The sequence below is a fragment of the Protobothrops mucrosquamatus genome, unplaced genomic scaffold (genome assembly GCF_001527695.2).
Source record: "Protobothrops mucrosquamatus isolate PMUCROS unplaced genomic scaffold, P.Mucros_1.0 scaffold32, whole genome shotgun sequence".
Classification (NCBI taxonomy): Eukaryota; Metazoa; Chordata; class Lepidosauria; order Squamata; family Viperidae; genus Protobothrops; species Protobothrops mucrosquamatus.
In genome coordinates, this window is record NW_015386416.1 from 548,535 (window position 1) to 570,865 (window position 22,331).

The window sequence follows — 22,331 nt, forward strand, 5'->3', positions numbered from 1 at the left end:
ATGTCTCTTTGTCCTTCTTTTAATTCTGGCAAACCATTAACTTTCAAATATTGTTTAATCTTTTCCCCATCTATTTCATCTTTTTTATATAATGACTCAAAGTAGGCTTGAATTATTTCTTTTTTTTCATCCATTTTATATTGTAACTCTCCATTTCTATCATAAAGTTCCTGAATTATTTTTCCCTCTTTCTCTTTTTCTAATTTATAAGAGAGCCATCTTCCAGGTTTTATTTGCATGTTCAAAAAAATTTTGTTTCGCCAATTTCAATTCTTTAACTCTTTCTCCTTGTTCCATCACATTTAATTTATGTTTGGCTAATGACATTCCCACTTTAATCGATTCATCCTGGGGCTGCCCACTCATGGAACTATTATCGTGATGCTTATTCAACTTATTGTTGAAACTCCTAATGGCATCGTTAATTTAATTATGATCAAAGGAATTTATCTTCCTGCTCTGTAATACCTCATCAAAACTGTTTTGCATCTGCATAATCTACATACAGATTCAGATAGAACACACACAGACATAATATTTCTGTGTGTGATTGAATCATATCTAATATGAAGAAATACTTGTTCATAATGTACTAATTTATGTTTGAAATACATCTGATCTACTGAGATATGCTCGGGGTTTAAATCAGTAGATCTTACCACTGTATAGTGGTCAGCTAATAAGGATTTAGATTTGCTATAATTTGTGTTATTAATTTTAAATTTTAACAATTTTTCTTTTTTTAAATGAAGTACACATTTGTATATAAATTAATAAAAAGTGATATAATAGGTTTTTTCGGGAATTCTCAATTCTGTGAAGAAGGTCTCATACCCTTTAATTTTAAATCAATATTTTTATTTTCATTTTATTTTTATCTATTCAATTTTGAATCTGACTCCAACTGACTGTAGAAGTAGTTCTTGAAGTCCCAATGAATCAACCTGGAGGTACTTACGACCTGGATTCAAAGTTCCGATGGATGCCCCCTATCCCCCGCAGTCATATAATAGCACTTTGGGCACTCAGCAGTCAGGGTCCATTTACAGCTGTTTGCAATATCTCATGGTCATTTGACCATGTTTTACAATGGTTTTGCTGAAAACCAACCCATAGCAAACTTGTTCACTTAACCACTAAGTATTTATTTAACAGTCATAACAAATAAGGTTGTAAAATTGGATCAGTTACATAGCCAACCCATTTTACAGCTGTCATAAGTTACCATGATGACCCATTATGGGCAGGCTCCATTACTGTCATAATTTGGGACTACCTGTGTGTAAAGTTTTGATACCATGTTACATAACTGAAGCCAAAAATAAGGGTTACTTCTGCTACATTGTAAGAATTGATGTGTTATTTTTGAACATGTTCTATAGACACTTTAAAATAATGTCCATAATTTATACCAGTGTTTTATATGCTATTTAAAAATAGGGCTTCTCATATCTACCTTATTGCATACATTTTATCTGTGCAATTACATATTTGTTATTTTTTTTTTTTAAATGTTTAATTGTATCTGATTCTTTGATTCCCTTCAATTTTCTCAGCAAGATTTTTAGAAGTAGTTTTTCACTGCCCGAGACTGAAAAAAAGTGACCAGCTCAGCCTCACCTAGCTGACTTTGTGCCTAGTGTAAGACTAGAACCCAAAAGACCCTTAGATTCTAGCCTGATACTTTAACCACTATATCAAACTGGTTCTCAACATGTAATTTCCAAGTTATTTATTAACAATGTTTTTACACCAATGACTTCTGAATATAGGTAGTCCTCGAGTTACAATCACAATGGAGCCCAACGTTTATGTTGCTAAGTGAGACATCTGTTAAATGACTTTTGCCCCATTTTATGATCTTTCTTGCCATAGTTATTAAGTGAATCATTGCAGTTGTTAAATTAGTAACATGGTTAAGTGAATCTGGCTTCCCTATTGACTTTGCTTATCAGAACCTGATCACATGACCCCAGGACACTGCAACCTTATAAATATGAGTCAGTTGCCTAGCATCTGAATTTTGATGATATGACCATGGGGATGCTGCAACTGTCATACGTGTGAAAAATGGTCATACGTCACTTTTTTCAGTGCCATTGTAACTTTGAATGGCCGCTAAACAAACTTGCAAGTTGATGTATGCTCTTGGCAGTTTGTAAAATAGAAACACAATAGTCCCACCTTGCCTAAATCCCACAACCCTGTTTCTCAACAATTGAAAGCTTTGCAAAGAATTTTCAAGACCTTCCAGAAGAAAATTTTCAAAACAGGAGCTTATACTAGGAGTTAGCATGTCCTTGCTTTTCTTGTTCTGGTCTCATTTAGCGGTGGGACTCTAAATTTATTTGCTTATTTGTTAAAATTTATTTACCGCCTACTTGCTGTGTGGCTACTCTGTGTGGCTTACAGTAATAGGAAGGAAAAATGAAAAGCATGTAAACAAAAATTAAATAATAGAACAGTAAAGTAAATAATGACAAAAGAACATCAAAGGAATGACAAAGGAATATCCATCAACTGACAATATATTGGATGGGTCATTTCTGCTTGGAATGGAAAGTTCTTCAGCACTTCATAGATTATGACCAACTGGTTTTGCATGGCTTTAAATTAAATATTATTTCAAACTTTGGATGAGAATTTTCCTAAGCATTACATTTCTAATTTGTTAAAATGAATAATAAAAGCCATATACCTTGAATTAATTTTTAAGAAAATTGGTACTTATACCTCAAGATCAAATAAACTTCATTAGTCCTCCAGTAGGAACTTCTCTCAGTAAGCATCTCCAGTCCAGGCATAAAATAAAGCTTTGTATGTTAATTGTAATCCAATTCTCAGTTACAGTGATACCTCAGTACTCAATGTTAATTAATTCTGGGAGGAACAGTGAGTACCAAAAATGATAAGTACCAAAGAAATTTTTCCTATAAGAATTAATGTAATAAGTTACAAGGCAGTCGATACTGACAAATCCTAGCATTGAGTACCAAACGATAAGTACTGGGACAAATTTTTCATGTCAAAATGGGTTGAAATTCAATGAGGTTCAAAGCAGTTTATACTAAGATACCACTGTACTTAGTAATAATTTCCTCTCTATTGACTTTTCAAGTAGATATACATAAAATAGATAGTTAAGTTTTGGGTGTCTACAAGCCCAGTTTATTAATGTAATGAAATAGACCAGTGGTGGCGAACCTATGGCATGCATGCCACAGGCGGCATGCAGAGCCGTCCCTGTGGGCACGCCATTTCTGGGTCCCCCTCTCTGTGCATGCGCAGTCCGGGAATAGCTGCAAGAGCTGGGCGGGGTGAGGGAACGTATAAAAGAAGCAGTTTTGGCGGGAGAGTGAGTGAAATCAGAGCCACCATCTCCCTTCCGCAGTACAGCCCTATCGGCATGAGTGGAGACAGCCCCAGGACGGCCGGAAAGGAGCCCTCACCTGGTGTGGGTCCTGTCTACAGGGTGGCTCTGACGGGAACGGCGGCTGCTGCTCTGAGCCCCTTGACTGGCCAACCACACAGAGAAGCAGGAGGAGGCAGCGGCGATCCCTGCATCGCCAAGCCCGGCCGGCCGCAGATCTGGAAGCAAAGCTGTGCCGACCATCCTTGCGCTGGTGGAGGCAGTGGCGGGGGAAGGTGAGCTGTGGCAGACGGCCTCCCCTCCCCGCCCGGAGGCACACGTGGGACAATGTGCGGCAGCAGTGGCAAAGGGTGCCCGCATGCCAGATTCTGCCTTCCCCCACTGCCGCCGCCAGCGCGAGGATGGTCGGCAGAGCTTCGCTTCTGGATCTGCTGCCTGACACTATTGCCCCCCCCACAGAAGCCAGCGAGCGCATGGGGGCCGACGGTGTCTGTCAGCAGCCATAGCATGCTGGCTGTCCTGCATAATGATGGACTGGCCACAGAGCCCCATCGGCACAGGCGGAAATCGCTCTGGGATAGCTGGAAGAAAGTCTTTGCCCGGCTTGGACGCATCCACTCGACGGATCTGACGGGGGTGGCTTCTGCTGCTGCTCTGACCAGTCAGCCCTGCAGGGAAGCAGAAGGGGCAGCTGGTGTGTGAATTTGCTGCCTCATCGGGCTGCTAGTGAGCTGCCGAGGCGGCTCCAGACCCCTGGCTGCCCCTCCACCTCCTTCTGCTTCCCTGCATGGCTGACAGATCAGAGCAGTAGCAGAAGCCACCCCATCAGATCCGTCGAGTGGATGCGCCCAGGCTGGGCAAGGGCTCCCCCCCATAAATCGGCGAGAAGTAAAATCTCTCTTATTACAGCTTAGTTCACAAACCATAATAAGTTGCTCCTCCTGAGCAAAGGCACATGAGCTGGGTTTGCACCTCGACCTAGATTTTTGGGTGGAGGGGGGAAAATAGCAAGCCCCCGGGTGCCAATGCAGCAAAAAGATTAATGGGCTGCTGTGACCCGCCTCTTGTTCCAGCCGCTGCGGATGATGGAGCTGCCAGCACCAGGCAGAATGGGGCCCTGAGGCGGGGGGTTGAATCACTCTCTGGGCTGCGAAGTGTAGAGCAATTGGGAGGGGTGCAGACAACACGCGAGCAATAGAATTGAGAATGAGAAAGACGCGGGCGGAAACGTCTCCAGGACACTTGCCTCGGGGCTCCGCTCTTCTGCCTGACTGTAGGAAAAAAATTCTCGGGAACAAAGGTTTTTTTTATTATGATTGTGAACTAAGCCGTAATAAGAGAGATTTTACTTCTCGTTGATTTGGGGGGCAGGAAGCCCTTGCCCGGCCTGGGCGCATCCACTTGACGGATCTGATGGTGGCTTCTGCTGCTGCTCTGACCGGTCAGCCATGCAGGGAAGCAGGAGGAGGTGGAGGGGCAGCCGGGGGTCTGGAGCCGCCTCGGCTGCTCACTAGCAGCCCGACAAGGCAGCAGATTCGTGCACCAGCTGCCCCTTCTGCTTCCCTGCAGGCTGACCGGTCAGAACAGCAGCAGCCGCCGCCGCCCCCGTCAGAGCCACCCTGTAGAGAGGACCCGCACCAGGTGAGGGCTCCTTTCCGGCCGTCCCGGGACTGTCTCCGCTCACGCCGATGGGGCTGCCATGATGCAGGAGGCTGTGGCTGCTGACGGACACTGGTGGCCCCCATGCACTCGCTGGCCTCTCTGTGTGTGGGGGCTGATGGTGTCAGGCAGCACCTGCCCTGATGGTGTCAGGCACACCTGCCCTGCCTCTCCTCGCCTCACCCCCCAGGATGAGCCTCCAGTCCACCGCCCCACCCGCCAGAGACCCCCTGGATCTCCCCCAACCCTTCCCGGCCCCCACGAGCATCCCTCCCCACAAACACCATCAAGGTGGCCACACCCGCTGTGGCCATGCCCACCTAGTCGGCTGTGACCACTGAGGCCATGCCCACACAGTCGGCCACGCCCACCCGGCACGCAGCAATAAATAAATGGGTTTTGGGTTGCAGTTTGGGCACTCGGTCTCTAAAAGGTTCGCCACCACTGAAATAGACCCAAGGTAAAAATTAATTTCAGTAAGGCTTGATAAACACAAGCTGTAAAAGTGACAATGTTGCAAGCCACTGAGCACCATATGCTCATCTGGGCTAACATTTCATTCTTGCTTACTGAACCATAGATTTAGCGCTTTGATACAATGAACCATGTATGGTGAAGAGCAGTAATTTAGTTTAAGGCCAACAGGATGTGCCATATAATTTAAAAGATGCCGTGCTAATATGTATGAGAGCATATATAAAAATTGAGCTTATGGAGTTGATCATAGATTTATTTAAAATGACGCAACACTGAAAAACATAATAGTTACAGATGTCTTTTTGATACACAATACATGATATTTTGGGGGATTGTTGAATATATATTGAATAAATGCATACCGTGAAAATATATTATCTTAATTCAGAAATGTATTTATTCATCCAGCCATTTTAAAAATACAAAATCTACCACTATAGTTTCCTTATCAGAATAATTTCAACTTATCTATAGTAGATAGATAATGTAGATGTGAATGAGCCATGTCTTCAATCGTGTTTCAACTGCTTTGAAAATGAGTTTGGTAGCTTTTTTGTAATGCTTGAAATGATAATTTTGCATTACAAATGCATATTTTACTATTCAATATTTTGGTAATGGTGCAGCTAGTTTCCTTTTGTAACAGAATTGTTTACTGTAATACCTGATAATAAGAGCAATGTCTGAATGAACAATTTTACATGAAATGACTATATGTAGGTAAGATATTTGCTAATGCATAAAATCAGTGACAGCCAACCTTCAAAAATGATAGTGATTCTAATGCATATTACACTCCCTCTGTAATAATTCTCTATTAGTCTCCTAAGCTTAACAAATACACATGTTCTCCAGTTTTTCCTGATTTCATGTCAAATGTTTGCTATTTATGTCACCAATCACTTGTGCTGCAGGTTAGTTTCTTAGGATCTTTAAGTGCTATGTATGGATACAACACATAGGTATCTCTCTATATGTACATACATATGGAAGAAAATAACATGGAAAATTTTTGTGGCAGACTTTTCCCCCCCAAACACATTGAAAATAGAATACTTTGATTTCAGTACTACAGGATTACTAATGAAGTCTTCTGCAGTGCATCAACTCAATTCAATACAGTTAGTGCAGAGAAGTTAAGGTTTGGTATAGAGGAGCCTACTCATTTGCATGGGGAAAGATCAAGTTACAGGATCACCATAGCTCTGACAAAGTACAAACAAACCTGTTGCCATATATATGTGAACAAATAAGTACTTTTTCCACATACTGTTTCAGAATATGCTAGCTTTTAATTTCTTGCAATCATGCTCATTTGATAAGCTTCAGCTGAATTTTGTCTGAAGTGATGGCTCAACTATGGACTCCTGTATGTTGGAGATGTTCAAACTGAGCTTCCTAGAAGAGGATGTTGCCTCTGGAGCTGGGAATTACTCAAAACTGCAGGTGAAGTTTTCAGGGAACAGTCCTTTATATGTGGATGCATCTTTGTATTGAAGCCAATCACATTCCTTAATGCCTGTTAACCAACCTGCTTCCTGAAAGGAAAAGAAAACTTTAGTTTTCTAATTATATTTCCATAAGAGCTGCTCATATGTGCATGTAAAAATTATCTTTAGCAATCCTTTTTTAAAAAAGTTAAGTTTAGCAATGCTCCTCCATTTATATTATGAATGAAAATAATTAGCTTTTACAGTATGGCCTGTAGTAATTTTAATATACTTTGTTTTTTAACTACAAAGCCCTTCTAAAATATTTACTCCAATGAATAAAAATATCCCTGACGGCATTTCAGTTTCCAGTAAAAAGCAAATTTACTTAAAAATTTAATAAAGCCCCTCTGCTGTTACCTGATCTGCTTCTGCTGCTGATGGGATTACCAATACAATATCGCCTCGTTGCAACATAAGTTCATCACTGTTGGCTGCCTCAAAATCATGCAAAGCTTCAACCTAAGAACAGAAACAAGTGTCTATGCATTAATTATATATTTATAGATATTTTACTTCATTTAAAGTTACAAGGTACAATATATCTAAGTACTGTAGTGGCTAAGTAAAATATTTCTTTTGTTTCCCTTTTTTGCTATTGAAACAAAGAATGCTCCACAAAATGGACACATTCTAAGCAATTAAGAGTGCTGTTGATATGTCTCCATATAGGTCCTTTTAATGTTTTTTGGCAACATGATCTATACATTTTCATGTATGAGGAAACTTGAAAAACAAAACTTATAACATTTTGTGGCTACTTAATGAACTACTGTAAGTAAAGGCTATGCAAGTGTTTCTCAACCTTGCCAACTTCAAGATGGCAGACTTTCAACTCCTAGAATTCCTCAGCTCATGCTAGCTGGAGAGTTCTGGGAATTGAAATTCACCCATCTTAAAATTGCCAAGTTTGAGAGATATTGGTTATACTACAATAATAAGCTAATAACTGGTTTTGAGCATGCTACTGAAAATTGCAAAATTTGAAGACAGGAAAGTCTAATTATAATTGCATATTGATCAACAACAATTTTATTGGTATTGAAGCCTGAAGGCTGCATTATGCCATTTGTATACATCCCTGGTTTTTACATTCTGTGCTACAGTATAGCACGCACGCACACACACACGGAATTAATAAATCCTGAAAAAAACCTTATAGAGGAAGCCAGGAGGCATGTCATCTACTGCTGCAGGCTGTTTCTCAGAAGATACAGGCTGTACTTCTATTATATTTGTTGGCTCACTTATATCATCTGTAATTTCAACAGTGGGTACTTCAGTGTTCTGATTACCAACTTCTTCCATAGATTGAGTAACTTGTATCTCATGATCGTCTCCATCTTCATTGTTTGATGCAGGCTCTATAACTACTGAAGGGATGTTACCAAGATTGTCCTTAGAAGAAGAAAAAAAGGAAGGCGAAGGAAGGAAGAAAGGAATATTTTGAATAAAAAATATCAGTTACTGATACTTAGAAAATATTCTGGACTTTTAGAGCAACCACTCAAATCCAAATACCTAGAATGAATTTTTTAAAAAGATGGATACAAGGTGCTTCCCTATGTGATCTTACCACTCACTTACCTTTTAAAGATCTCCAGAGCTTGGGTTAGAGAAGGAAGTAAAACTGTTCCATTCCTGGGCCATATGGCATGATCCCAGAAGTGGCCACCATTTTCCGCATAGCAGCATTGAATTATGATCACTCCGAAAATGGTGGCTACTTTCAGGATCATGCCATGTGGCCCAGGAATGAAGAGGCTACTCTGTTTCTTTAACATAAGCTCTGGAAAGGATTAATGCAGAGCTTTCTGCAGTTACATTAGAGAAGCAGAGCAGACCTTTATATTCCTGGCCACAGGATGTGATGCTTTAAGCACCCATTTTCTGGACAGCCTCACTGAACTGTGGACCCTGAGGGGGGTGGGAAGGAGAGCATGGGATGTCTCACTGGGTAAGGAAGGCCCTGGCAGGTCTGGAGAAGGGCCTGCACTAGGCTTTCAGGGCCTTCCCAGGGAAGTATGAGGGGTTGTAAGTGAGGCAATCACATGGATACTTCACGTAACAGCCATCATGACCACAATGGACAGGGTCCCTTATGGTTGTCTTGCAAGTTTTCCCTGTTACTGGTTGGGTGATTTTTCTTCCTCTGGATTTAAGGAGGAAGCCTGACTAAAGGAAATATTTGATTTATTGGCCAATGAAGTGCTTGAATTTTTTAACTCTTTACTGGAACCAGAACTTATTATTGATGACAAAGAACTCACTCTGGAAACAACTGAGATGGATTCACTGGATTTATAAATGCAATTTAATAATCATTTAAAAATGGAAAAAGACATTGTGGATTCCCCTTTCAAACTGGAAGTATAAGAGATTTATTGGTGTTATTTCATAAAAAGTACAATTGGACTTTTGATAAATGTTTAATAGTTTTTAATTTCTTTTTTTGCAATGTTTAATCATTAAGAGAGATGAGGGCAATGTAGACTAAATGGAACAGAGGCTATATATTTATGTTACTAGGTACTTGTATGAATTTTTTATGAGAATCTAAGAGAAATGTAATTGTGTTTTTGGGATTTGATAAGTTGTTAATTGTTTGGGATTTGATAAGTTGTTAATAAGTTGTTTAGGATTTTTTGTGACAAACTAAGATAAACATAATTTTTATTTTAGTATTTAGTATTTAGAATTGTATGAGATTATAGATGTAACGTAGACTAAGAATTAGATGTATTTTTATCTGTAGCTATACCAAGGAAAGTCAGAAGCCATTCTTTTTCTTTTTTTCTTTACTTTTTTCATTCATTTATATTTTGCCTTTCATCTGATTCTTTCTTTTTTCTATTTTATTGCTTGGTTACTTTTTATTCATGTTTTCAAAAGATACAGCAGGATGGGGGGAGGGAGAGAGAATCGTACTTCGGTACTTGCAAGGTTCTGTCAATGTAGTTTTTCAATAAATAGAATTAACTCATCTGGCTCTGATTTCTATCTTATCTTGCAAGGTCAACAAATACTTTGATTCTTGCAAGATTGATATTAGCCTTGCGAGGTAGTCTAGGCAAGAAACATAACCAGAAGTACCAGGTCCATATTTATTGTACGGTTATAAGATTACATTAACAGACTCTTTCAAGTCTAAAAGTACCCCTTCACTTTTACTATCCTAAAAACTATCTCTAATTTTCATTCTTTCAGCAACCTCAGGCTCCAATTACATTTATTAGTTTATTGTCTAAGCTGCAGGGTTGTTGTTTTTTTACTCACAAGGTCATTCCCACCTATTACAAATACTCAGTTTTGTATAATAAAGATGAGATCTAATAATATAGGACTCACAGGATTTTACTAGTATGGGGCTGAATCCCCACATATCTGCTTAATAGAAAAGTTTATTTAATATTATAATTTTGGCTACTACAAAGATTTCAACTGTATGAAATAAGATTATTAATTAACAGTTTTAAATAGTACATTATGTTTGCTGCTTTGAAGATTTTTTTAGAATGTGAATGGAAATATAGTAGATAGAGCAGTAATATTAAAATTTTGGTTCTTAACACAGGATTTTTAAAGTAACATTTCTGAAACACATTTATATCACAATCATTATAGATAGAAGCATTATTGTAAATTAAACTGAAATATTACTTTTACCTTATAGACTTGTTACCTTATACTATTGATTTTTTTAAAAAAAAATGGCGCTAAAGAATTTTTGTTACCTTGCTAAAATGTGTGTCACGTTGGGCTTGAAAAATATTCTGAAATCTAGGCAACACAATTTAAAATAATACAGGCTATAAACAATTATTAGCTGATTTAATTTTTTAAAACCTTCAGTTTTAAAACACATTATTACACCATCATGCATAAATTCATGCTAGAGTTTAACAGTCCTAATTACATAATTATTCTAAAACTACTGGAGTGATTACGGAGGAATGTCAAAGAGAATTCTCAATACTTCAGTTCTCAATACCTCACTCAATAGTTCCCAGAATTCTTTAGGAAGGCCATAATCAAACTTGGGGATTTGTGGTAGAGTTAAAACCGTAAATTTTCAAAATCATGCTGGAAGGGAAAAAGGGGAAAAAAAGTTTGTCCTTTGGTAGTACCTGGATGTCTTCTGCTTTTCCTTCAATGTAATCTATGCTGCTTTCAGTAACTTCTATTTCATCAATAACAGCAACTTCACTACCTTCATTTGTAGAAGTGGCATCAACACACTCCGTTTCAGTAGGATTTTCAATTACTGAGTCCATCTGCAACTAATAAGAAAGGTAAAACTCTTTGTTATTCACATAGATCATTTTTAATATATCCAATTCTATAATAAATAAAAGAGCTTTTAAAAGAAAGTGCAGACAAAATCATGAGAGAAAGGTTTGCCTATGATTTTCAATCAAGATATGTCTTTTGCCATCAGTATACGAAGAGGATGCCTCTCAGTGCCAGTTGCTGGAAGCTATAGCATATATTTCTTCTTTGCAACATTACAGATATGATTTGCTAGATAGTCTTCTGGAGATTTATTGATTCATTTATTTACACATATATACACATTTCAATTTATCCTACAATCCTGGTATTTCCTGGTGATTCAAATATTAACCACAACCAACTCTGCTTATATGACATGCAAATAAAGAGATATCCTATGCAGTTATCATAAGCAACTGATGTTGAATTGCAACATGCTATGGATGAAAAACAAACGAATGGTGAGCAAAGTAGGAAGCAAAGGAGATTTCATATTGTGAAATGATTTTGATGATTTATGGTAATGCAAGAAAAATATCATTTCTTTTAATTCTCAGAGTTGCTGTTCATATAGTAAGTTGCAAATAATATTAAGGTTTCCATTTGCCTTTCAGAGCAGTTATAAATCCCAGCAACTATGAAGTATAAAACAAAAATAAAAGAAAAACTTTACACACCTTTATAAACAAGTGGGTTTGATTATGTGGTTTTGCCCACCATCCTGACTTCTTTACCCTACCCAATGCCCCTGATGCTTAGTATGGGATTTGAACATTGGTCTTGGTGGGACAGGTCCAATCCTCTCATCAAACAGTAAACACCCAAGTGAAGAATTTCCCTACTGGTTGTATCTATAATAATTAGTGATAATCAATTCTAAAATCAGTTCAGAATATGACAGTGAACCAAGTAGATGAAATGTGAAGGGTAAATGAAAACAACTACATGGATTAGCATGACGGTACATAGAGTGCCAATTACTCACCACAGTTTCAGCTGTGGACTTATCAGCCTCCAGAGCCTGTCCTTCTGGCTTGGTATCAGAGGCAGCCATATTGATGTCTTCCTCTGCCTGAATTTCCAAAGGTAGAGCTTCTGCTTCAGCCTTTAATTAGGAAAAGCAGATAGATAAAGCTTAATGTCTGGATTCACACACACTGCTGAATCCTAAACCTGGAATAATCAAATACAGTTGCAGTGCTGATCATCATGTTCTGTTCTAACAATCAAATCATAATAGTGGAATACAGAGATAGTGCTGAAGAAATTACAGAACAGTTAATGAAATATGAGCTTAGCCTAGAAAACAGAAAATTGTAAGAAATAAACTTTTTATTGTTGTTGTTGCAAAGTCGTGTCCGACCCACAACCCCATGGACGTTTCTACAGGCCTTCTTGTCCTCTACCATCTACTGGAGTCCATTTAAGCTCATGCCTACTGCTTCAGTGACTCCATCCAGCCACCTCATTCTCTGTTGACCCCTTCTTCTATTGCCCTCAATCTTTCTTAGCATTAGGCTCTTCTCCAGTGAGTCCTTCTCATTAGGTGACCAAAGTACTTGAGTTTCAACTTCAGGATCTGGCCTTCTAAAGAGCGGTCAGGATTGATTTCTAGGACTGACTGATTTGATCGCCTTGCAGTCCAGGGGATTCGCAGGAGTCTTCTCCAGCACCATGGTTCAAAGGCCTCAATTCTTTTGCGCTCAGCCTTTCTTATGATCCAACTTTCACAGCCATACATTTGCAACTGGGAAAACCATGGCCTTGACTATATGCACTATTGTTGGCAGGGTGATGTCTCTGCTTTTTAGTATGCTGTCTAGATTTGCCATAGCTTTCCTCCCAGGAGCAAGCATCTTTTAATTTCTTGGCTGCAGTCCCCATCTGTGGTGATCTTGGAGCCCAGGAAGATAAAATCTGTCATTACCTACATTTCTTCCCCATCTATTTGTCAGGAATTGAGAGGGCCGGATGCCATGATCTTGGTTTTCTTAATGTTGAGTTTCAAGCCAACTTTTGCACTGTCCTTCTTCACCTGCATCAAGAGGCTCTTTAGTTCCTCTTCACTTTCTGCCATTAGAGTGGTATCATCTGCATATCTTAGGTTGTTGATATTTCTCTCGGCAATCTTAATTCCAACTTTTGATTCATCTAGCCCTGCCTTTCTCATGATGTGCTCTGCATATAAGTTAAATAGGCAGGGTGACAGAATACAGCCTTGCCGGGCTCCTTTCCCAATTTTGAACCAATCAGTGGTTCCGTGTCCAGTTCTCACTGTTGCTTCTTGACCCGCATATAGGTTTCTAAAGAGACAAATAAGATGGTCTGGTACTCCCATCTTTTTAAGAGCTTGCCACAATTTGTTGTGATCCACATAATCAAAGGCTTTAGCATAGTCAATGAAGCAGAAGTAGATGTTTTTCTGGAACTCCCTAGCTTTCTCCATGATCCAGCGTATGTTGGCAATTTGATCACTAGTTCCTCTGTCTCTTCGAAATCCTGCCTGTTCTTCTGGTAGTTCTCGATTCACATACTGCTGGAGTCTTAGCTTGTAGGATTTTAAGCATAACTTTAATTGCATGTGAAATGAGTGCAATGGTGCGATAGTTTGAACATTCTTTGGCATTGCCTTTCTTTGGAATTGGAATGTAAACTGACCTTTTCCAATCCTGTGGCCACTGTTGAGTTTTCCAAATTTGCTGGCAAATTGAGTGTAGCACTTTTACTGCATCGTCTTTGAATAGCTCAGCTGGATTACTGTCACCTCCACTAGCTTTGTTGTTGCTCAGCTTTCCTAAGGCCCATTTCACTTCACATTCTAGGATGTCTGGCTCGAGGTCAGTGACCACCCCATTGTGGTTATCAGGGACGTTAAGCTTGTTCTTGTATAGTTTTTCTGTATAATTTTGCCACCTCTTCCTAATCTCTTCTGCTTCTCTTAGGTCCCTGCCATTTTGATCCTTTATCATGCCCATCTTTGCATGAAATGTTCCCTTCATATCTCCAATTTTCTTGAAGAGATCTCTGGTTCTCCCTATTCTATTGTTCTCTTCTATTTCTTTGCACTGTTTATTTAAGAGGGCATTCTTATCTCTTTTAGCTATTCTCTGGAATTCTGCATTCAATTGGGTGTATCTTTCTCTTTCTCCCTTGCCTTTCGCTTCCCTTCTTTCCTCAGCTATTTGCAAAGCTTCCTCAGACAGCCATTTTGCTTTCTTGCATTTCTTTTTCTTTGGGATGGTTTTAGTTGCTACCTCTTGTACAATGTTGCGAACCTCCGTCTATAGTTCTTCAGGCACTCTATCAGGTCTAATTCCTTAAATCTATTTGTCACCTCTACTGTATATTCATCAGGGATATGATTTAGTTCATAGATGAATGGCCTAGTGCTTTTCCCTACTTTCTTCAATTTAAGCCTACATTTTGCAACAAGAAGCTCATGATCTGAGCCACAGTCAGCTCCTGGTCTTGTTTTTACTGACTGTATAGAGCTTCTCCATCTTTGGCTGCAGAGCACATGGTCAATCTGATTTCTGTGTTGACAATCTGGTGATGTCCATGTATAGAGCCGTCTCTTGGGTTGTTGGGAAAGAGTGTTTGCTATGACCATCGTATTTTCTTGATAAAATTCTATCAGCCTGTGCCCTGCTTCATTTTGTACTCCAAGGCCAAACTTGCCTGTTATTCCAGTTATCTTTTGGCTTCCTACTTTAGCATTCCAATCCCCCATGATGATAAGGACATCATTTTTTGGTGTGATTCTATAAGGTGCTATAGGGCTTCATAGAACCGGTCAATTTTATCCTGTTCAGCACCAGTGGTTGGGGCATAGATTTGGACTACTGTGATATTGAATGGTTTGCCTTGGATTCGCACTGAGATCATTCTGTCATTTGGGGGATTGTATCCCAGTATTGCTTTTCCTACTCTTTTATTGACTATGAAGGCTACTCTATTTCTTCTGAGGGATTCATGCCTGCAGTGGTATACCTGATGCTCCTCCGAATTAAATTCACCCATTCCTGTCCATTTTAGTTCACTGATTCCTAAGATGTCGATGTTCAATCTTGTCATCTCTTGTTTGACCATGTCCAGCTTGCCTTGGTTCATGGATCTTACATTCCAGGTTCCTATGGAGAAAAGATCTTTACAGCATTGAACTTTCACCACCAGATGCATCCACAGTTGAGCGTCCTTTAGGCTTTGGCCCAGCCGCTTCACTCTTTCTGGCGCTACTAGTACTAGCCCTCTGCTCTTTCCCAGTAGCATATTGGACACCTTCTGACCTGAGGGGCTCATCTTCGAGCGTCATATCTTTTTGCCTTTTGGTACTGTCCATGGGGTTTTCATGGCAAAGATACTGGAGTGGGTTGCCATTTCATTCTCCAGTGGATCACATTTTGTCAGAACTCTCTGCTATGACCTGTCTGTCTTGGGTGGCCCTTCACGGTATAGCTCATAGCTTCATTGAGTTACGCAAGCCCCTTCGCCACAACAAGGCAGTAATCCATGAAGGAGAACTTTATATTGCTCCACCTTAATTCTATTTGATGTAGATTTTATCTATTTTTATCAATAGAGTTCTAGCATTTCTATTTCCTATTTGAAAGGAGAGACAACTATAGTGCAATTGAAAATGAGTGTGAAGTGTTTTTTTCCTTCAAATCCAAAACAATGCAGTGTTGGAGGACATGGGAATGTACAAAGCAGTTGCCCAATTTCTGAAAAAGGGATAAATGATTTTCAGGAGTGCTGTAAACACTAGAAAGTAGTAAATATTGATGGTAGTGACTTAACAGGTTCTTTGGTATTAGTATAACTGCCTTGTCAGATGTTCTGGAATAGAAGCAGGCAGGGTTTTGTAGAAGAATTTAATGGCTACTCTGAACTTTAACAACTGGGATAATACTGATTAGTCATTGCAAGGGTCCTGAAAGCATATAAAAAATAAGGATGTTTATGAAATTGTGCAGTAGGGCCCAAATAAAATAACTTTTCTCTGTGAAACACTAGGAAACATAATACAGTATTCTTAGATTAAAACAAAAATTAAATAAAGTTCAGTGGAACATAATGCTAACTGGAATAGCAGTTTAATGTGTTTACAAATAAAGAAGCAATGTTTCTTGACTACAAGTCTAATGGGTAAGCTCAACAGCTTTTGAAGTACTATAGTCAAGGCAAAGACCTCACAGAAGGCTGACACAAGACTAGGGATACATTCAACCATCTCTTTAAAAAAAAATCAGCAGCTGAGAAAAATGTGAAGCTATTTCAGTGAAAACATGAACAAAATAAATTATTGCTAAATAAATCCAAAAAGTCAAACAGATAAGGGAAATTCAAAACTCCATATATGTAGATGGCATATTCATGAAAATCTACATTTCTTGCTGAAGTAAAATCAAAAATTCTACACCATTTACAATTATTCATCTTCAGGACAGAACATTTTGGTTGCAATATTTCAGACAATTTACCCTCTGATAGATTCTCCAAATGGTGTGTTTAGAAATTAAGATGCTGGATTTATCCCAATATATCATGAGATGATCTGGCCAAAATGAAACATGATGAAGTTCTTGGGCTCAAAGAAAAAGGAACAGAAATCCAGGATTAGGTGGCAGAGCTGCCAGGAAGAATTAGAAGGCCATCCACACTGGTAATTATCAAAACAACGATGAGCAGTAGAAACAATGAAAATAAATATAGAATGATGAGGAAACACAGAAATTGGAAGACATTTACTGTCTCCACTGAAATAGAAGAAAACAGTTGATGGCCCAGGTTGCAAAGAGATTCAGTCTTAGCCAATCCTCTTGATGGACATCTGGAAACTACAGCTGGATATCACTCCCAATCATGGGGCAATGAGCCCATATCAGCATCCACTTGGATGTGCACCTGAATAACCAGAAATTCTATTGCCAGATGCAGTTCCATAATCATATAGGTTTTGGCAAGAGAGTAATAATTTGGTAATACATTGGTTATTCAAATATCATAACTTAATTCCAGTATTCTGAAAAACATACAGTTCATATTTATCAACTTAACACCAAAATATTTTATTTTTATCTCAATCCTGAAACCCATTTTAACATTGATTCTAACTGATCCTATAACGTGATGTTTTTGTTAGTATCTTTGGTTTTTTGGTTATTAATACTAAAATCAATATAAACAAAATTGAGAATAGTGGGAATCCTTGTTGTGGGGTCTTTTAGGGAGATCATACACAGTGTTGTTAAATTTCTATTTACAATAATTTGTGCTTTCTGTAACATTTATCAATTTTTCCCATTTTAAAAGGTTCTCATGAAAATTGAGAGCTTCTAGAACTGTAAGCAAAAAGGGATAACCAACATTCTCTGCATCTAAAAAGATTAATGCAACTTGTTTTTCATTATGCTGTTCCAAATACTCTACAATGTCAAAAGCTGTTTTCACGTTACCTTTTAGTTGTCATTTAGGTAAAAATCCATGATGGTCTTAATAAATAAATCTTGTAAAATTATTTTCAATCTATTTATCCAGTATTGTTGTAATCTGTCTTTGTATGTCTATGAATCATAGGAAATTTTGTTTTTTGATGTAACACTGTTTTTTTCCAGGGAAATATTTTTATAGAACAGTGGTTCTCAACCTGTGGGTCGGGACCCCATTTGGGGTCGATCGACCATTTCACGGGGGTCGCCAAGCAAGGCTGTCTGCCATTTTTTTTGTCTGCCATTTTTTTTGTCCGCCATTTTTTTTGTCCGCCATTTTTTTTCCCTTTTCCGGCGGGTGCCTTACCTCCCTTGGGCTGGGCCAGCTGGTGGTCGGCCTGCTCCGTCTCTGCTGCTTGCCAGCTACGCCATGGCCGGCGCAGGGGGCGGAACCACGCATGCGCGGCGCTCCCGGGCAGGGAAAGTCCTCGACTTACGACCGGTTGGGTAGTCCTCGACTTACGACCGGTTGGGGTCACGGCATTAAAAAGGTTGAGAACCACTGTTATAGAAATATGGGTAGTACTGATGGAAAGTTTTTTGAATTGCCACATTATTTGATAAAACCATATCTCGTTCTTTGAGCTTCATTTCCCTGATTTATTTATAAATTCAAAATTCTTTTCTTTGGCATAATTCAGTTTAGGTTCCATTTCTTTTACTGTAGGTAGATAACTAGTGCTGTAGGAGTTTAATTTGACATGAAATTCAAGTCTTTGATGACAATTGCTTTAATTGCAGGTGTTTTCTCTTGTGCCTTCTTCCTCAGTTTACTACAGTATTATACAAAATAGCCCCTAATAACAGCTTTATTTGTATTCAAATTTGTTTTTAGTGCCATTCCTTTGTTTTTTTCAAAAATACTACTACAGAAATTATTATATAAAAATGGGGTTGTATGTAGATTTGGGAGGGTGTTTGTCATACCTTTAAATAGCAGTTAAGTGACTGGTCATATATCAAGGACTATCTGTATAAAGAAGTGACTTCCAACCTCATCACAACAAGTATAAACAAATTTAATAATTCTTCATTTCCTATACAGTTACAAAATTTCATATTAATTTCATATTAATTTCATATCTCATTCCTCATTTATAAGCAAATTCATAAACATAAACTTTTCACTTCAGGTGTCAGCAAAAAATCCATAAAGGGTTTGATATCTCTTCAATTCTTCTTCTTTATTCAAGGTTTTAATAAGCCTCTTTTGTAGATACAATAACAAAACATTTTCCAGATTATTTTCTTGGTTTATCATTTATGGTTACTTTTTTAATTTATATTTTAAAACTTTTACCAGGTTTCATTTGAATATCCTTTTCCAAATGATTCTTTTGGCATTCATTTGTAGTTTCAGTATTGTCTTGTCAGATAAAATGTGTTCCTTATCTGTCATTCCTTCACTGACATCTTTTAGACATTGTCTATCCATAAAAGCAGACATTATTGCTGGAATTACTGGTATTGTAGTTACTAACTTCTGGGTCTATTCTTCAAATATTTTCTTTAATATTACTGTTATCATGTTATGTGTCATTTTGTAAGTCCCAATATTAACTGACACTAAGAACAGGCTTGTATTTTTTTTTCTTCTGTTTAGAATCTTTAGTCTCCTCTATATCAAGTTTCTAAAATTATCACTTCTCTTTGTTATTACTCAGGATAGCCAAAATTTCACAATAAAAGTAAATATTCCAAATTTATCTGGACCTTTAACCCATTTATAACTTCCTTAGATTAAAATTTTATTTAGCTTTTTGCTAAATACTTTAAGCTATTAGGCTTAAAATTAATTTTCTTTGTTGAACACATCCTATGAACATTTTTCAAACTTGTTGTTCTGAAAGTCTGTAATAACTTTAAGATGGCTATTTCCAAAAATGATTAAAAAGTGAGATTAATACAAGTTGATACAAAAAGCAACAACTTACCATACTATCTATAACATCCTGAGTTGGCTGCATTGAAAACAGGGAGGTGTCCTGGGAACAGAAGATTATTTAAGCATCAGTATTTAAAAACCTACTAAAAATTATGTACAAAAACTATGACAAAACTATTCCCCAAAACATACAATTCTAATTTTGTCTTCTTATTTAATTTAATATTTTCCCAGCATTTGATAACTGACATCATTTTTTTATGGTTCTTGGTGAATTTAGCAAGCTTCTAGTATGGAATCTGGAGGCTGAGATTTGCAAAAACATTCCCTCTAGAAATAAACTGACTTTGTAATCAAATGTGGCACTCTAAATTAATATTATAAAGCTTGTTGTCGGACATTAAAACTTTTCTATTTTTTTTTATTAAACAGCAGCTTTGATTCAATGTCATTCATTATTATAGCATTTTCACACTAATGTTTCTTGGGTAGTACTTTGAGTTGCTTTTTTATTTATAAGGGATCTATTAAATATAATACTGGATTTCATATGTCATTGATCATTGACTTCAGTACAAGTAGTCCTTGACGTATGACTAATCACTCAGTGACTATTCAAAGTTACAATGGACCTCCCCAGGACTACATATGACTCAGATTCGAAGTTCCAATGGCCACCTTCTCCTATGGTCACATGATCATATTTCAGGCGCATGGCCTGAATTTATGACCATTTGCAGTGTCCTGCAATCATGAGACTGCAATTTACATTTATTTTTACAGAAACTAGTGTTTCTATCAAAAAAGGTTTCCAGCAAAAAAAAATCCCATTTCAGACAGTACATTTTGTTAACAACTATGGTGTTTGCTTAACAACGGTAGCATTCACTGACTACCGTGTTCAGTTTATGACTGCTGCAAAAAAAGTTGTACAAGCATGCATGGTCATGTGGCCACTTACTTAATGATTGGCACAATTTATAACTGTAATCCCAAACTCAATTATGGTCATAAGTCGAAGATTACTTGTAGAGTCTTCATATGATCCTAGGCTGAGTATCTTTAATCAAATTGCAGTTTTTGTTAATTTTATGAATAACATTATGGGCAATAAATAGCTGACTGGTTTGCATAACCTGATACACCAGGTGATACACCACCTTAGCTAAGATTTGGAATCTGATGTAGTCCAATTTGGAGGCCTTAAGTTTAAAGATGTAATAACACCTTATAAGGCAACAAGATGGTCTTGTTTAACAAGACACCAAGCTCCACAATACATCTCAGCTTGACTGTAATGGCCAACTAATGCACATTAATTTAACAAAGAATAATAGTGTTAAATAGGGGGGACACATTAAATATATGTATTTCCCGTGTTTTTATGGAAGCAAATTTAAAGCAAAGTTTTTAAAAATTCAACTATATTAGAGGTATGTAATATTTGGATTTGATGTGAGCATTTGCAATGATTCTGACTTCTTAAAGAAGTGGTATCTTTTCCTGGATCAGTATGGCAGCCACACAGACTTAAGGCAATAAATATTTGAGACAGTGGCATGAAGGCAGACCACTATTACTTCTCTACTGTTTTTTTTACCCAGATAACATTTTTTGAGACTGTTGTACAAGTCCAGGAAAAGGCAGGGCCTTAATGAACTCCTAACAGGTGCAGTAAGGGAGCCTACTTTAGATCCAAAATCCGTACACCTCTAAATCTAATGAATTACTGATATCTAGATGTGAAGTATTCTATTGAATTTGCCATTATATTGTGTATTTTATAACCCACTGCCTTCTGGTGAAGTTGGCTTACAATTCCCTCATCTCTAGATCCCACTTGCTGGGGATGATGGAATGTAGTTCAATATGTCTGTGTGGGCTCCAGATCAGAAAATCTGCTTTATTGTACCACACTCAAGCAATGGTCTTTGGTAATTTTAAAATTCTGTCTCAAATAAAACACTTTATTGCATCTGCAGATAGATACCCACTGGCCTAGTTTTGGGTGACCAGGTGTGATGGGATAAAGAAGAGCTGGGGCTGCTCTTGTAGGACCACTGTGAGAAATATTCTTGACATCTGTAAGACAAAGTTGCTCAATGTTGGACTCTAGCTGGGAAGATCCTTTGGAAGTGATTGAGATATGACTGAATCCGTTTTTCTGAGAAGAATTGAACTGGTTCACTCTGAGGAAGTGAGCAGGGTCCTTGTAATTGGGGTTGAATTCAGCCATCTCTCTACTAGACTCATGACTTTGCTGGTCAGCTACGTCCTGGGAAGTGGCATGTCATTGGGTCCAAGGGGTGGTTTATGCTCCTTTGTGGGAGAAGGTGGTGCAACCTGCCTTGAAGAGGCAGTACTATACTTCTTTCTCAGGAGGCCATCTTTGGACCCAATTGTATGAGACAACTTTCATCCAGTCCAATCTCCCTTTGGGAGAAAAATATGTTGAGAGAATCATTGGCACTCAGTTTCAAAGCATTTTGAATGAAATGGTTTATCTGTAGTCTTTTTATTGTAGGTATAGGCTGGTATTGATACAGCATGTTATGCTTGCTGATGACCTTTGGGGGGCTCAGGATGAAAGTGATGGAACTATTCTACTTTTGGATCTCTCAAAGGTTCCAATATCATCAATCATGGTGTCCTTCTAGACAGGCTTTGTGGGCTGGCAGTGAGAGGCACTG

General features: G+C 38.1%; 1 protein-coding gene across 1 annotated transcript in view; it reads right to left on the minus strand.

Moving 5' to 3' along the window:
• Positions 1-6,936: 6,936 nt before the first annotated feature.
• The window catches only part of AMPH (amphiphysin), a 105,765-nt gene continuing 90,370 nt past the window's right edge, over positions 6,937-22,331 (minus strand). The window contains exons 16-21 of the mRNA XM_029283179.1: positions 19,691-19,741; positions 12,254-12,373; positions 11,124-11,276; positions 8,152-8,394; positions 7,357-7,458; positions 6,937-7,044 (exon numbers count right to left, since the gene is read on the minus strand). Of these exons, the coding sequence (XP_029139012.1) occupies positions 6,937-7,044; positions 7,357-7,458; positions 8,152-8,394; positions 11,124-11,276; positions 12,254-12,373; positions 19,691-19,741 (777 nt within the window). The remainder of the gene's footprint in view (positions 7,045-7,356; positions 7,459-8,151; positions 8,395-11,123; positions 11,277-12,253; positions 12,374-19,690; positions 19,742-22,331) is intronic.